The sequence below is a fragment of the Phialemonium atrogriseum genome (genome assembly GCF_030411735.1).
Source record: "Phialemonium atrogriseum strain 8032-3 unplaced genomic scaffold QBC33scaffold_1, whole genome shotgun sequence".
Taxonomy (NCBI): domain Eukaryota; kingdom Fungi; phylum Ascomycota; class Sordariomycetes; order Cephalothecales; family Cephalothecaceae; genus Phialemonium; species Phialemonium atrogriseum.
The window spans coordinates 290,767-305,921 of record NW_026848138.1 but is presented as its reverse complement, the minus strand read 5'-3'; the positions used below and the strand labels follow the sequence as shown (position 1 = coordinate 305,921).

Here is a 15,155-nt window from a genome sequence, read left to right as displayed (position 1 = left end):
TTGGCTTACTTTGGCTGGGACTTGATCCCATTCGCCTGATCAAGTGGGCCAAACTTTGGCCCCAAAATGCTGGCATGCCATGGATGTGGAATTGGGAAGGCTGACTGGCTCCCGCCATTGTGCTCGGACCAAGAAGATCACGAAGGCGGGTTTTTCCTTCTCCCTCCCGCTGCCTGTTCAGCCCCCCTTTCCCTTTTTAGGCGGGGAATTTTGTATTTTTTTTAGTCTCTATCCCAAGGTTACCAGCAAATGACGAATGACTGTTCCGTAAACAGTAAACATCCTTGGATGCTTCGCCGCTGTGGTGGAGCAAGAGCAAATAACAGCATCTTCATTTCAGAAACTAGAAAAAGGGCAGAAGTTGTCCGCAGGTCGCCCCCAACCCCGTTCCCCCTGAACAAGCCACCTTTGAATCACTTCTCTGTAGAGCTAGAGGCTGGAAAGAACTAGAAAATAGGGAGGTACTTGAATGCGAAGTACACATTGGGGAGAGATCCACAGTGGGTACGCGGGTTGCTCCTGCCATGGTACAATTAATCATAGTACACCGTGCGTATCTGCGCCGGAAAGAAACTTGAGGCCCGGCCCCACGCTACACAAAAGTCTGTTGCTCTCTCTTGAGACTCTTGACAGGCGCAACCTGCCACCCACTCGGCTCCCTGCATCTCATGGCCTCTCTACCATCCCATCTCAAGCAAATCTGCATTTACGATATCGACGAACAGACGACGTGACGATCTAGAGTACATAGCCCATTATCGAGCATTTCTTCACCTTCGAAAAGGTGTTGACTGTCTGTCTCAGCCCTCCAACCAAGGCCCGCCTGTTGCAGGTCCGATCGATCACTAGACTAGCATTTTATCGTTCTTGTTTTTTCCTCAGGTTTTTTTTTTTTTAACCTTTCGCGTCCAAAAATCGAATCCCACCCCCCGACTCTCCACATCCAGCAAACTCTGTCTTTCTTCTTTCGAAGTGACCCTCCGACCGGCAGATCGGGCTGCAGATATTGCTGGGGCTCATATTGGATTCGACGCCCGTTAGCCTCCGTCCGAAGTCCTCGTGCATACCATCCCATCCCATCCCTCCTCCCTTTCCTGTCGGTCTCCGGCAGTTCTGGCTCGCCTGCCCGGCCGCCCTGACCGCCACCGATCCACCACAACATGAATCAGCAACAGGACATGTTCTATGGCGGCTACGCTATGGGCAACTCGAACCGCTCGCCGAGCTCCTCGAGGCCCGGCTACGCAACTTCTGCAGGTCTCCAGCCATCAAACCGGCCGAACCAGCGCCAGCTTGAGCCCATCGGCCAGCCGTCCCCCTCCCCTTACGGCGATGACCGCTTCAACTCGTACGATGGGGCTTTCAGGCACAACAGGTTACAGCCGAATCAGGGGTTTCCCGATGGATTCATGCTGGGGAATAACCAGGCCTGGAACTACAACGCCGGGGCCGCGACTGTGAACGGCGCAATGGGCGATGGCGGCCGGTTGCGGGCTGGAAACCGAAGAGGGCCGCTACCTTCGGTTCGTCCACCTCGCTTCCAATCGTCTGTTCCGTCCGTATATCCCGCTGACCTCTCCTCTCCCCAGGAATGGACAGGAATGCCCGACCAAGGCCAGGCACACATGCATCCGCCGCCATCATACCAGCCGCCGCCTATGATGAACCAGCAGCTCGGCATGATGAACGGCGGCGGCCTGGGCAACGATCGGCACGGCTATCAGAACAACTACGGTTCCATGCCGTTGCGAGCTTTGGAGGAGAAGAATAACGGCACCGATCTCATCCCCACCGCCATCGTCATCAAGAACATCCCCTTCAACATCCGGAAGGAGACCCTCACCGGCCTGATGACGGACATGTGCCTCCCGCAACCCTATGCCTTCAACTATCACTTCGACCAGGGCGTCTTCCGTGGTCTGGCTTTTGCCAACTTCCAAAACGCCGAGGACACGGCGATAGTGATCGAGAAGATGAACGGCCTGGAGGTTCAGGGCAGGAAGCTGAGAGTCGAGTACAAGAAGATGCTCCCCGAACACGAGCGTGAGCGCATAGAGAGGGAGAAGAGGGAGAAACGCGGCCAGCTCGAGGAACAACACAGATCCATGCCTCTCCATCAGCAGACTTCCATGCATTCCCTGACCAACGCGCCGGCTTCGACCGGCCAACGCAACTCGCCATTGCGTAAGCCACTCCCGCAGCCGGCTCCGATGAAAAGCCCACTGATCACCCCGGCAGAAAATGTTGATCTCAACAATCCGGAGACACTAAACTTCTACACCGAGTTGACCCTCTTCCGCAACGACCCGAATCGGGAGATCCTTGTCTTCCCCAACAGTATCACTCCCACTCAGCGCCGCACCATCCACATTCTAGCGCATAACATGGGACTAGAGCACCGTTCCGCAGGCGAAGGGCAGCATAGGCAGCTGCATGTCATCAAGGATATTGCTCGCACATCCCCCACCACACAGGCGCCCCCACATCTCCCCCCCGGTGTCTCGCTAGATGCTCACCGCCGAGGTCTCAGTCGCGCGGCGACCATCGACTTTGCTGAGTCCCGCATCACCAACACCGGCGGCTACCATACCATAGGGCGACAGGGCAACCCGATGCTGGAGCTGCCGGGAAGCCCAGACGGCGTCTCCGGCATCAACGGGCTTCGCGGGGTCAAGAGCTTTGCGGATCTGCGTTCGTACACCCCAAGTCCGTCTCCATCGGTTTCGGGTTACTCGCAGGCTAACGGAGCCGATGGGGCCGGCCATGTAGCCCGTTTCGGCGACTACACCACGGGCTTGAGCCAGACCAGCTCCCTGGCGGCTCCGACAACTCCCGGCGGCTCGCTGGCTGCCCCGTCATCCATGGATGCCGCCCAGTTGCTCTCGGGCATGGGATCCATGTCTCTTGGTGGATATGACGCGGGAGGCAACCAGATCCGGCAGCCACGCGAGGCTCCGGGTGCCATCGGCAGTCAGCGGCCGGGCATGAACAATGGCGTTGGTGGTGGCGGTGGTGGTGGTGGTGGTGGTGGCGGTCGCGTAGCCGCCCCCGAGAGGCAGCCTCGCGGTCCCGCAGAGTGGGACACAACCGGGTTTGGTGGACGCCGGGCTAACGGCCACATGCAGCGAGGTAGCGGTACGTTTCCCTCGCCGTCCGTCGCGGCTTCGATGCCTGTTTTGACATTGCGCTGTACTGACTTGGTTTCCTCCAGACTCATCAGAGAATGGCGCTCGTGCTGGAACCGGTTCCGGCACCCCCTTGTTCCATTAGGATGGAACTCCTGCCGACCGTCGCCCCCAGTCTCCCTTCCCCTTTGGTGCAATTGACCAATGTCCTTCCTTCCTTGCCGGTGATTCGGGAACTCCCCGACATCTGGCTGTTGAAGCGGCATTCGCAGACCTCGCGGGTCTTCGGGATGGTCTCGCACTGTCGGGATCCAGAGAGCGACAGGCATCGACGCCATCGCACGATTGTCGCCCTACGCCACGTCACGCCAGCCAGCCTTGTTCTCCGTTCGTGGACTCTCCCAGCCAACGCCCAACTATTTCTGCTCCATTTCATTCGCACTCATCCGTACACATACAGTCTTGTAATAGGGTTAGATTTCTGTTCCTCGGTTCTTCCACGTGGAACATGACCCTCCCGCTCCTCGATTTCTGATATTTTTGTTTCCTGCGACTTTTCTTTTCGGCATGACTGGTGTGATTGTCCGGGGCGGTTGGAAAAAGACGAAGAAGGTTAGAGTTTGGGTAAAGTCCGGAACGCGTCTTGCGCCTCGTCGTTCCCGTTTTACGCCATGCCTGCGTTGCCACCATGCCTTGGGCGACATATATGTGGTTATGACGCCGATCTACGCCTCTTGATCGATCCAGGCTCCCTGATCGAGTCGATTACGATGACGACGATACCAACTGCGGCTCAGACGGAAAGAAGAAATTCGGATACAAGACTTTTGTTTTACACCTCTGTGGGCGACCACCTACGCCATCGGCTTCGCATATCGGCAAACACCTGGGAGCGCAAAACAAACTCGGTAAACGTTGGTTTGTTTCGATACCGTGGCCATATCCATCCACCACATCCCTCTCTGGCGAGGTGTTAGAGAGGGAGGGTGGATGTGGCTAGTTTTCTATACCCTTACGACTTTTACGCTGTTACGACTTTCATGTCCTAGATGGCTATGTCAGTTTTCTCCACCGGCAGACTTCCCAACGTGCCACCTACCGGTGTGAGATTTGGAACCTTCGGCGCTCCAAACTAATACTGTGGCACAACCCCTTTCACCCCTTACAAACCAAAGCAATCGAGCCCTCCTCAACACCTGGACTCCGGATCGATTGCACGGGGACGACAACTCGAATTGATCCATGACAGAATGGGTTGGCTACCTCCTCTTTCGGTCATGGGCTGGTTGGCCTTCCCTCCCATGTCTCGTTTCGCGCCCTCCTCACCTATAAATCACCATCCCCACGCCCCGGGCCGTACTTCGCCTGGCTGCAGCCGAGTCATGTTCAACAAGACCCGGCGTCATTGAAACGGAGCCCTGGATTATCAACATGGCTTCGTTTGGTTACGTGTTTGCTTTCTTGTATTTCTGTTTTTGGCGGGGAGCTCGTCTAATCCTCGAACCCCACTGCCCATGTTGCATATGTGTCAAGGAGTTGTTGATCTGAGCTACATGAGCAATGGGAATTTATCAGCCTTGCAGGGTGCACAGAGTTGAGGGATTCTTTGCAGGACCTAGTCGAGGTTCCTCGAGCCCGGCAAAGCATAAGCAGGGGGGCCCGCTTCTGCCGCGAAACAAGCTTTACCGGTGGACCAAAGGAGGTGCTGGCAAGGGAGAGTCGAGGTTCGTCCAAGACGGGGAACGAAGAAGGTGCGTGCGCTTTGCGAGTCGATATTAGCTTGGGGGCGGAAGGAGTTTCTCGCAGAATGGTTCGAGCATTGAGAGACGGGAATGAGGATTGAATGCATGAGAAGATGATGAAAAGTGTGATCTTGTCGGATTGTACCGCATATACATACGCATCGTATAATGGTAGCGCATCCCACAATTGGTTGGGTTATGGAGTGCGAATTGAAGTTTGTGTTGTTGATCTGCCATCGTATATCTGAAAGTCACCGCCGTGCGAACCACAAGAGTGTCATCCGCCCGACGAGGCTCTGTAGACCAGAAGTAGGCAACGTATTCCGGCAAGGCAGCAAGCGAGGCAGCCGGTGTATTTGCTTTTTGCTGTCCAATTGTCTCGAGGGGGCTTGCAGGTGGTGTTGGGTTGACTGACCAACGGCATTTGAAAGGGCCTGCATACCAGCAAGATACTTCGGCCCGTGGATGTCGGCCACCATGTGTTCTGTATCAGGATTGTACCGTGGGCATTGGGGTCCACGACGCCCTGCACGTCCATAAATTCCCAGCCTGGTCGTGACAATTCTGGTCTTTTCCTTCGTTCTTTTCTCCGCACAAATTCATCCGTCTCATCAATCTTGCGTGAGGCTTCGGCCAACCTCCATTCGCTTGGAGGGTGGTGGTGATGTTTGGTTGAGCGATCAAGTCAACCGTCAACCATTCATCACCACCACCCTCTCTCTACATTTCCTTTGTCGCAACCACCCCTCCCTCCCTTCCAACCTTTCCAGTAGAGAAGAACTCTTCCGTCCCCTTGGCAATTTGTACGCCCCATTACTCCCACTTACCCAACTTGTTCGTGGAACTGATCGAACTCAACCACACCACTAGTAGGCCCCAAGATATCTCCCCAGTCAATCGGGAGCATGTTGCCTCCCTTAAGGGAATGTTGCGTCGGCTCCTCGATCTGGGCGCCAGGCTTGGAAACCTCGTGAGGAAGTGGAAGTTGTCGCTCTCGCGGCCGCTGGATGCCATCTCGTCACGGGGTTTGCCTGTTGCTGAGTGTCCAGGTCGAACGATGCAACATCCTCTCCAGGGAGGCAGCATGCTCCCCATCGACTCGGGACATATCGCCGGTCCCTTGGGCGGGAGGTACTACGACGGAAGAGAACCTTGGTATGAGCGAGTAGCTCGTTCCGAAATGGGTGGAACTGTATGTCCTCCCGCCGCGCAGCTGAGCCCGTCGAGACCCTCTCCTGACACTCCTCCTTGCGCAGCCAGATTGGTGGACCTAGACAACGTCCACATAAAAGGTCTTGAACCTAGCTACACATCTATATGCTAAAAACGCAATCGCCAACCAAACCACACCATCTCGTCCCTCGGGGCGACGACGCAAAAGCAAACCCAACAAACAAAAGCAGTCGGGGCACTACAGCCGCCCCCCCCCCAAATCAAGCCATGACAGAAGAACCTGGAATATACGCAGACCCAGTCTCGGCGGCTGCTGCCTCCGACTGGGCCGACATCTTGCCGGACATACCACTCGAGGACATCCCCCGCTACCTCCCCCACCACGACTCGTCCGCCTCCTTCGTGGATCAGACACCCTCACTGGAACTGACCATCCCGCCTTTATCGAGTGAGGCAGCAGTACCCGACGACGTCTTCCCACTCAACACCTTCCCGCTCGATGAACTTGGCCAACCGCCCCAACTCGGGGAGGGTGGAAGTCAAGCCACCGCCGTGGTGACCATGAGCCATTACGAGGACGTGCCCTACCCCCACCACTACAACCTGTCCTCCTTCTGTGCAGGTCCAACGTTCGCACCCGAGCTGACCCCTCTAGTTCCTTCGTGGACAGAAGTAGCAGGAGGAGTATACAACGACGCCTTATCGTTCGGCGGCCACTGGCAGCCGTCCTCGCTCGGGAAGGGTGAAAATCACGCCGCCCCGCTGGGTAATATGGGCGAAAACGAGAGCCTGCCCTGGGATCAGCCATCACAACCCCCTTACTCCCCCTACTATGACCCGTCCTTATCCCACACGGATCAGACTATCATACCAGAGCTGACCATTCCGCCTCCCCCGTATGCGACAGCAGCGCTATCCGGTCACCTGGACGGCGTGCCGTCTTCACCCGGGGAGGTTGGAGCTGCTTACGCCCCCGTGCCGGGAGTCATGGACGATTACCAGGGCCTGCCCGGGCACGCCGCCTGGGCCGGGACGTCGTTGCCGTTGACATATCATCCGTCGTGCATCTCGCCCTCCTTACTGTTGACGGATGATATGTCCACGGCAACGACGGCGAGATACACGACAGATGATATGTCAACGGCAACGACTACGACCACGACGGCGCCGTCGTCGTGCGTCTCCCCCTCCACGGCCGGGAGGTCGCCATACTTCCCGCCCCTGGCCCCCAGTCTGCCGGTCGATATCGCGCCGGCGGTGCCGCGGGGGCAGATGTCGATGTCGATGACACAGCCTTGCCCGCCTGCTGAGGCGGGGCTTAAGGCTGGCTCGGTTGGTCGGCGTGGGCGCGGGAGAGGGCGGGTCAAGGTGTCTCCTCAGTGTCAACTCAAGTACGTCAAGTCGTCCTGACTCCTTCCCTCTTCGTTCCTCTTTTTCTCGTCATTTCTCTTGTATCGTTATCCCCCACGCTTTCTTCCTACTTTGCTCTATTTTTGGTTTCCTGTTCGTTTTTCTTCCGTCAGGGGCTGTGCCCAATTCCCTTATCAAGATGACCAAGGCCCTTCCAACACCAAAACAACATATTGTAGAACTGACAAACATTCCCCTTCCTTTACAGAGATCAACAGCAAAATTCGCCGCGACCGGAATGCAAATACTGCCATAAGCGGTTCGACAAGAAGCGTGACCGGGACCGGCACGTCGAGAACAAGCATTGGAGGGAGCGCGGCCTTCCCGAACCGTGCTTCCCCTGCGACGTCCCCGGCTGCAAGAAGAGTTATACGAGGCCGGACCGGCTTACTCGACACCATAGGGAGAAGCATTTATCGTTGCGGTGTTGAATATTGCTTCTGGGGAGAGCTGCCGAGGTGTTATGGGTTATTGTCTCTCTCAGTACATGAGTTTTTTTTTCTTTTGTTTTCTCACGTAGTTCAAAGTTGGGGCGTTTTTGTATTTACTGTCTTCGCATGGTATCCATCCATATCCGCCATGTCCTGGCATGAAATTATGATTCACGAAATCTATGCACTTGCTGTCCAACGATGTGGTATGGGCAAACTTCCATGAGTTCGCCCCAGTCTCTCCACCGCTGATGATCGTCTTGCGGAGTTACCTCTTACTGGAATGGCATACGTGACAGCCCATACTTGAGAGCAAATTGTGTCTGAATCTTCCTTCCTTGGGGTTAGGCTGAGAAGAAGCAGCGAGGGAATGTGACCACCTCAGAACCCACCCATTCGCCCCGTCTCCCCTTCCTTTAGGTCTTCTTTCACCTTACCTTCCTCCTTCGTCAAGGACATGGCCATCTGTTCGTAGTCACCTCCGGTTTACCAGTGTTGCCCTCCCCACCAGAGAAGCACATTGGAGCTGTCCTCAATATGTCGAACACGGCCCTTTGCTGTACCTTAATTATGAGCCACAGAATCGCCGGTAGTAGTTACACGTTTGCGGACGCCGACGGAAGCGGGTCCGGCCGGCCATTCTTCATTGGCTCCGTGGGCGGCCCCACCTCGGAGCATTTGCGTCATCCATGAACCTGAATTAACCCCACCTTCCCGGATGCCTCCGCTGATCAAAGAGTGACTTCAAGACGCATCAGAGGGAAAGGAAAGGTACCAGTCAGTCAGTCCATTACGTCTCCAATTGTTCTCCTTGTTTTCCTGCCATCGCTAGTTCAAAACTGAACCCCTTTTAGATAACTCGGTTGTATTGTGAAGAAATTCCTGTCACTGGCAGTAAAGACCCTCATCGGTTACATCATCATCAGAGCAGCAGCTTCACACTTGCTCCGGCTCACCGGTCTGAAGAGAACTCACTGTTGCAACACCCAAGGCATTTGAACCACCACTCAACTGAGCAGCCTCATCACAATGGAGATCTTTAAGCTCCCCTCCGGCCGCCAGATCGCGTACGAGTTCACCTACAAGTCGGACCCGGACCGCCCCACCATCCTCCTCTCCAACCCTCTCTCCGCCCAATTCTCCATCTGGGACCGCGTCGTAGCCCGGCTCCACGACGCGGGCTTCCGCGTCGTCCGCTACGACCACCCGGGCCACGGCGAGTCGGGCGTGCCCGCAGACCTCTCCTCCACGACCTTCGACTCCCTCGCCTCCGACGTGCACGCCCTCCTCGCCGGCATCGGCATCGGCGCGGGGCCCCGCCGCCTGCACGCCTGGATCGGCGACTCCATGGGCGGTGCGCTGGGCGTCGTCTTCACCGCCGCGCACCCGGGCTCGGTCGGCCGCCTCGTCGTCTGCGACGCCATCGCCTGCTCGCCCGCCAACGCCGGCGTGTCGCCGGACCCGTTCGCGCCCCGCGTCGAGGCGGCGCGCGCAGCGGGGTCCATGGACGCGACAGTGGAGGAGACGGTGGGCCGCTGGTTCGGCGAGTGGGTGCTGGCCGATCCCGAGGAGGCGGAGCGCGTCCGCCGCCTGATGCGCACCACCTCGGTCGACGGGTTCGAGACGTGCATTGCCGCCCTGCGGTCGTCGACTTTCGACCTGCGGCCCTTGCTCGGACGGCTTGCGCGGTGCGTTGAGCGCGTGCTGCTGGTCGTTGGCGGGAACGACGCGGACTTGCCGGCTAAGATGGCGGAGATGCGGGATGAGGTGCAGAAGGGGTTCCAGGCGGCGGGGAGGGAGGAGAAGGTTGAGCTGCGGGTCATTCCGGACGCGGGCCATGTCCCGTTTATCGACTGCTATGACGAGTTCATCGAGGCGGTGTTGCCGGTCCTCCTGGTGCGTTAGTGCGCTCGGGGTCAGGGGGGTTTGCGGGAGCGTTGGGAAGGATATGTCCCATTCGGGGAATTATCTGGAAAATGGACGGGGAGAAAGTTAAGGCCAGGAAAAGGTCGCCATGAAACTCGTGAGCTCCGTCCAAAGTTTTGGATGTTTGACTTGAAAGGAGCCGTTCGAGGAACAAGTTCAAAAATCAAGGCAGCATCAACCTACCTATCCGACCCATCTCAAACTGTGACTGCGTTTGCCGTAGCATATACGTAACTACCATCAAATTGGCGGTCGTTCTTTGACTAGCAGGTCTAATACTGGCCACAAGCCTCTTTGTCCCAACCATTGAGCCATTGTTATGATAAGCGTCACCTCAGCTTTGTCTTGTATCAAATTTCCCGCCAGTGGATGCATCGATTGCCGATTCTCTCTTCTAGGAGACACCTGGAAGTAATTAAGACAAAGAAGTGGCTTCAGCCTTTTTCTATTTTTGGCGGTATAGGCCTGGGGAACTGAGCTGCTCTAAGTCCATACGCCCACATGAACCAGTCCCTCTATTCCCATACATATGTGCCCTGGGGGCCAGTAAGCATTTGGATTCTGGGTGTTGAACAAGTCTGGAAAACTCGGTGATCGTCTGTGTTGTGATTGCGGTTTCTTCCTTGTCAAGCTTGCCCCTTTTTTTCTGTTACTCCCCATCTCTTTAACTATTCAGTTACTTACTCGCCCTTTTATTCCCAACATCAACACGAATCGGCATAATAATTGTTGTAGAAGGTTTCTGGCGAACCTCACTCACGAACTCGCACATAGATTGCTCGATCGAAGTACACATCGGCTTCCCCGATACCTTGCCCTTGCCGTCTCGGCCCTCCACAAAACCAGAGCAGTGTAGAAATGCCTGGAAAACGCAAATCTCGTAAATCCTCCCTCTTCCCCCAGACAATCGAGCAAGCATTTCCTCCGCCGTCTGCGGCCCGCCTCGCGATGGGGACAGTCAACACCGACCCAGCCAAGCGAACCATCGCAACCCCAACATCGTCCCCTAAACGTCAACAACAAGAAAAATCGCCCAGTCGACCATCCATCTTCCCCATGGACGCCCTCACAACCCTCTCACCTGCCCCCATCTCGCCCTCCACCAGGGACGAAGACATCTCCCCCACCAACGGAGCCCCAACAACCCAGGCCCAGCCCCAACCCCCCTCCAACCCACTCCCACCCCCACCCCTCCCCCTCCCCTGGCTCTGGCGCTGCCACGCCTGCCACGCCATCTACCGCCTGTCCTGCACGCGCCGCTGCCTCTCGTGCGCCCACGTCCTCTGCGACGGCGGCTCGGGCCCAGGTGGCGGCGGCGGCGTCCTCCCGCCGTCCCCCAAGCGCCGTCGCCGCCACAGCAGCGGCGGTGGGCCGTGCCAGTCCGAGTTCGACTATGCCGGGTGGAAGGCTTGGGGCCGGTGGCGTCGGGGTGGTGCTGGGGAGGAGACTGATGATGATACCGTCACCGACGACAACGAGGGGTTTGCGGAGGAGAAGAAGGAGAAGAAGTTGGGCGAGCGGGAGAGGAAGAGGGAGATGTTTGCTCGTGGGGAGCATGATTGCTCTGTCCACTGCGACTTTCCGAGCGAGTGCCATAACGCCGCGTATGTGGTGGCCAAGCAGAGGGCTGAGCAGATGATGGCTGCGGAGCGGGAGATGGAGGTGCAGCGGCAGATGGAGCGGGAGCGGCAGATGCGGCTGGCGCCGATCCCCGAAGAGGAAGAAGGGGATGCAGATGAGGACAACAAGGACGGGGGCGGGGGCGGGGCCGGGCAGGTCAACTTCGACGACTTCGTCTATGCGCCGCCCACCAGCCCGGACCACGACGTCGATGACGGTGAGACCGCGGGCGAGGATGGCGGGCCGGAGCTGGTCAGCGACTTCCAGGACGTCTACGAGCTCTACGCCGCCGACATCGAGGACGACTCCGCCTCGGGTCCCGCCCCGGCCGCCGGTGACGACGCGGCTGAGGAGCAGGACCTCGCCGATCTGCTGAGGTTGAGGGGTGCATTCATGAGAGGGGAGTTGTGACGGGATGGAGATTTCTTATCATCCCGAGGACAGGATGCCGGTCGTCCAAGTGGCTGCGTATCCTTTGCTTTTTTCCACGCGCGTTATTAGATCCAACACACCAGTCCCCTAGACTGAGGGATTTTTTTCTGAACCCTGACGACTGTCCGTCCATCCGTCGCATCAGTGACAAGTAGTCTGCAGCTGAGTGAATCATGGGTGACATGCGCCACCTGATACGAGAACGCCTCCCCAAATCAGATGTGTTTTCATCTACCTAAAACCATCAGCCATGGCCTATCGACCCCGTGACACCTCACCCCGAAACCTATCGTCAAAAGAAAGGAGAAGGATGAACGTTGTTATACATGTTGCGGGGCCCAGAGAACGAGAGTCGGTAAACAGCCCAAACCTCAAAAGCCTGCGCGCACTCGCTCCTATTTTAGCTGCACTAGAACAGCGCCCGCCCCTCGGTCTCGGTCTCGGTCTCGGCATGACGGACCAGCAGGTTATATTCCGACCTTGAACGGCTTGAAATCAAGGGGAGGGAGAGGGTGGGTGCCGCTCGAACCAGTCGACGCCCACCATGGTGTTCCTTGCTGGGTTGGAAGTGCGTCAGACCCGACCTGTTCAGCTAACCCGACATCGGAGCTTCCGACAAAGACAGACCGCATTGCATCGAATCGCGCAAAGAAACAGACCCGGCCCCACATATCCCATACCGTCGATTACCAACGCGTCGAGACTCGTACCAAAAGAAAAATCGAGAGGGAAAAAAGTGTTTGTTGACGTCGCGGACAGAAAGTGATCACGACTCTTGCGCCTTGGCTTTCTTCTTCTGCTCAACCTTGAGTAGCAGTGCACGGTTGATATGCGGGAGGACACCTCCGAAGGCAATGGTGGCACGGATCAACGTGTCAAGCTCCTCGTCACCACGGATGGCCAGTTGCAAATGTCGAGGCGTGATGCGCTTGACCTTGAGATCCTTGGCCGCGTTCTGGTTTGGAGTTATCGCGTTAGTTCCTGGTCTTGAAAACATTCTGAGGCGCGACGGGAAGAGGGCAAAGGGTCTCGTGATGTACACGCTGAGGACACGTGTGAAAAGGGAACTTACCCCTGCCAACTCGAGGACCTCGGCGGTGAGGTACTCCAGAACGGCTGTGACGTAGACTGCTGCTTTGGCGCCGACGCGCATCTTGTTCTGGGTGTTCTGCTTGAGGAAACGCTTGACACGACCGCAGGGGAACTAGTAATGGGAAACATGGTCAGCCTCACATCGTACCAAGTAGGCGCGAGAATCGCAACAAGAGGCCCCAGACATCGCTCAGTTGGTGACGTGTGGAGTGCGGGGCTGAAGGCACCAAGGACGCGTCGTCGCGTTGTAGAACCGAGTTTCTTTTCGATGCGCCGAGTTCGTAGAGCAAGTGGGCGATGCCGCTTCGATGGGCGACACGGAAAACGCCTCATTTTGCTGTTGTTGGTGGCGGGTTCGCGAGGAATGCAGAGACGCGTGCTTGGTCGGATCGATTTGACGTGTCCATGTTTGCGGCGGAGGAACCGGACAAAAAAAAAGAAAAGAGCTTCGTCTTTCGAATGACGCGACTTACCTGAAGTCCGGCGCGAGCAGAATGGCTCTGTTGCTTCTTGGGAAGGTCTGCCGCCGACGTCTTGCCGCCCGAGCTCTTGCCACCGGATGACTTGCCCTTTCCGCCAGCCATTGTTGATGTTATCAGGGGGTGCGCGAGGGGTTTCGAGATAAAACGAGGCGTTGAAATTTGGCCCAAAAGTCTAGCGGATGCCCAGAGTCGATGCTTGTAACGCGACGGAGTTTGTTTCGGCGGAGGTTGTGGATTTTATGGATGCTTTAGTAGGCTTCCGTCGAAATGTTTGGTGTTGGTGAGTCGAAAATTCAGAAGGCTGTCCGTATTTGATGCTCCCCCCAGTAATCTCGCTCCACAAAAAACACAAAAGAGCGGGCCAGGCCACGGGGGGGAGGGAAAGGTACGGTTGCCGACAAATACCCGAAGCGCAGTTTTGGGGAAGAGGCTTGGACGACCACCCCCTAAGGGACCAGTCGTTAGGAAGGAGCAGCCACAAGCTGCCGAAACACGGTGAAAATGGGATAGCCGAGTAGAAGACAGCCCGTTCTCTCCATCAAGGCCACGCATGGCTTCTGGAGAGAGCCGGGAGAGGGAAGAGAGGTGATACCTACCATACCTACCCGAGAAGAATGGCGGCTCTGCTGCGGAGAGATGCAGCTGGACGCCCCGAGTAGTAGCACCAAACCACTCATGGGGGATTCAAATGACGGAGAATCTCGAAGGATGGTACCTTCTTTTCGGTTTTGATGGAAAAACCCATGTCCTGAACAGCGATGTTCTAATGGGCATCGCTCTGAGAAGTTGCCATGAGGTCCAGAGTCAGAGGCGGCAAGAGGCACAATGTCGATTTGGCTGCCCCACATCCGTATGTCAGCATCTCATCAGCCACATTTACCAGCCACGAGACGTGGCATACCAGGTTGGGGTTCGTCATTTATTTCCCGGTCCTTCCTCCTCGAGAACTCACATGGGCCAGTAACAAGATGTGCGAGGCGGTCTGCCTCGCGCTCCACCTCCCGGCGTCTCTGTTCTTGACTCGGATGGTATCCTCGGTGAAGGCGATCTTGAAGCGAGGATGTGTCGTATACCCAACTGCCGAGCATTGATCCTTGCGCTGCTTTCCTGTTTGCGAGTTAGGAGGTCTTGCTGGGGTACAGCATCTCGCTCTTCTTACCTTGAGTGGGAAGAGTAGCCAGAATCGTGTGTTACGGTCCCGGAAGGCATCTTGATGCATCTCAACTTGTCCGAAGCGTTACTCTTTGCTGGTGAGTGTAGCAGGTCGTCGGAATCGGAGTCTGTATTTGACACCTGGGCTTTTGATCTGGAGCCTCTCACCTTGCGCGAGAAGCCCTACCATGGTGGCTAGTCCATACGTTTTTTATACCTGATCCGTTAGGTCAGAACCTGAAGATGCTTCTCCTGTGGAAAATAATGGTTGGCTTGGGGGGGTTGGATTTGGAATCCTCGAGGTTCGACATATCAACAATAGAGTTTTGTCTGGTTGCAGCTAAGGTCAAGGAAGACTCAATCGAGATTGTGTGAACCAATGAGGGGCGGCATTCGAGATATCTGGATGACTTCTATGGATTGGTGTTGGTGGGTGGTACCTGAATGCAACGTACGTGATAGCATCGAAGCGCAGGGATGAGGGGGGAAATGGAACGTGTCGAAGCCAGATGCCGGATACCCCGGATTTCAGATCTGGACGTCCCAACTGGCTTCCAGGTTCCCAGACCC

The 15,155-nt window shown here is 56.6% G+C and overlaps 6 protein-coding genes across 6 annotated transcripts; 4 read left to right on the top strand and 2 right to left on the bottom strand.

Annotated features, from left to right (window-relative positions):
• Window positions 1-1,160: 1,160 nt before the first annotated feature.
• QBC33DRAFT_582609 (uncharacterized protein) lies at window positions 1,161-3,679 on the top strand (the record flags this gene model as incomplete). The annotated part of the gene is made up of 3 exons (XM_060431348.1): window positions 1,161-1,523; window positions 1,590-3,135; window positions 3,212-3,679. The coding sequence occupies 3 exons, from the start codon at window positions 1,161-1,163 to the stop codon at window positions 3,268-3,270; spliced, it is 1,968 nt and encodes a 655-aa protein (XP_060288402.1). The 3' UTR covers window positions 3,271-3,679.
• Window positions 3,680-5,860: 2,181 nt separating this feature from the next.
• On the top strand, window positions 5,861-8,106 carry QBC33DRAFT_1616 (uncharacterized protein). The gene is made up of 3 exons (XM_060422244.1): window positions 5,861-6,059; window positions 6,124-7,431; window positions 7,659-8,106. Exons 2-3 carry the CDS (start codon window positions 6,185-6,187, stop codon window positions 7,879-7,881), a joined length of 1,470 nt encoding a protein of 489 aa, XP_060288401.1. The 5' UTR covers window positions 5,861-6,059; window positions 6,124-6,184; the 3' UTR covers window positions 7,882-8,106.
• A 501-nt stretch (window positions 8,107-8,607) lies between these two features.
• Window positions 8,608-10,117, top strand: QBC33DRAFT_520482 (alpha/beta-hydrolase). The gene is made up of 2 exons (XM_060426381.1): window positions 8,608-8,658; window positions 8,736-10,117. Exon 2 carries the CDS (start codon window positions 8,911-8,913, stop codon window positions 9,784-9,786), a length of 876 nt encoding a protein of 291 aa, XP_060288400.1. The 5' UTR covers window positions 8,608-8,658; window positions 8,736-8,910; the 3' UTR covers window positions 9,787-10,117.
• Window positions 10,118-10,566: 449 nt separating this feature from the next.
• Window positions 10,567-12,120, top strand: QBC33DRAFT_582605 (uncharacterized protein). The gene has a single exon (XM_060431347.1). It carries the CDS (start codon window positions 10,666-10,668, stop codon window positions 11,836-11,838), a length of 1,173 nt encoding a protein of 390 aa, XP_060288399.1. The 5' UTR covers window positions 10,567-10,665; the 3' UTR covers window positions 11,839-12,120.
• Window positions 12,121-12,468: 348 nt separating this feature from the next.
• QBC33DRAFT_1424 (histone-fold-containing protein) lies at window positions 12,469-13,865 on the bottom strand. Its single transcript, XM_060422121.1, has 3 exons — window positions 13,425-13,865; window positions 12,932-13,063; window positions 12,469-12,814 (listed from the first exon to the last, which is right to left on the bottom strand). The coding sequence occupies exons 1-3, from the start codon at window positions 13,533-13,535 to the stop codon at window positions 12,626-12,628; spliced, it is 432 nt and encodes a 143-aa protein (XP_060288398.1). The 5' UTR covers window positions 13,536-13,865; the 3' UTR covers window positions 12,469-12,625.
• On the bottom strand, window positions 13,631-14,892 carry QBC33DRAFT_1306 (uncharacterized protein). Its single transcript, XM_060422043.1, has 5 exons — window positions 14,792-14,892; window positions 14,593-14,657; window positions 14,386-14,540; window positions 14,030-14,270; window positions 13,631-13,879 (listed from the first exon to the last, which is right to left on the bottom strand). Exons 2-5 carry the CDS (start codon window positions 14,650-14,652, stop codon window positions 13,727-13,729), a joined length of 609 nt encoding a protein of 202 aa, XP_060288397.1. The 5' UTR covers window positions 14,653-14,657; window positions 14,792-14,892; the 3' UTR covers window positions 13,631-13,726.
• Between the last annotated feature and the right edge of the window lie 263 nt (window positions 14,893-15,155).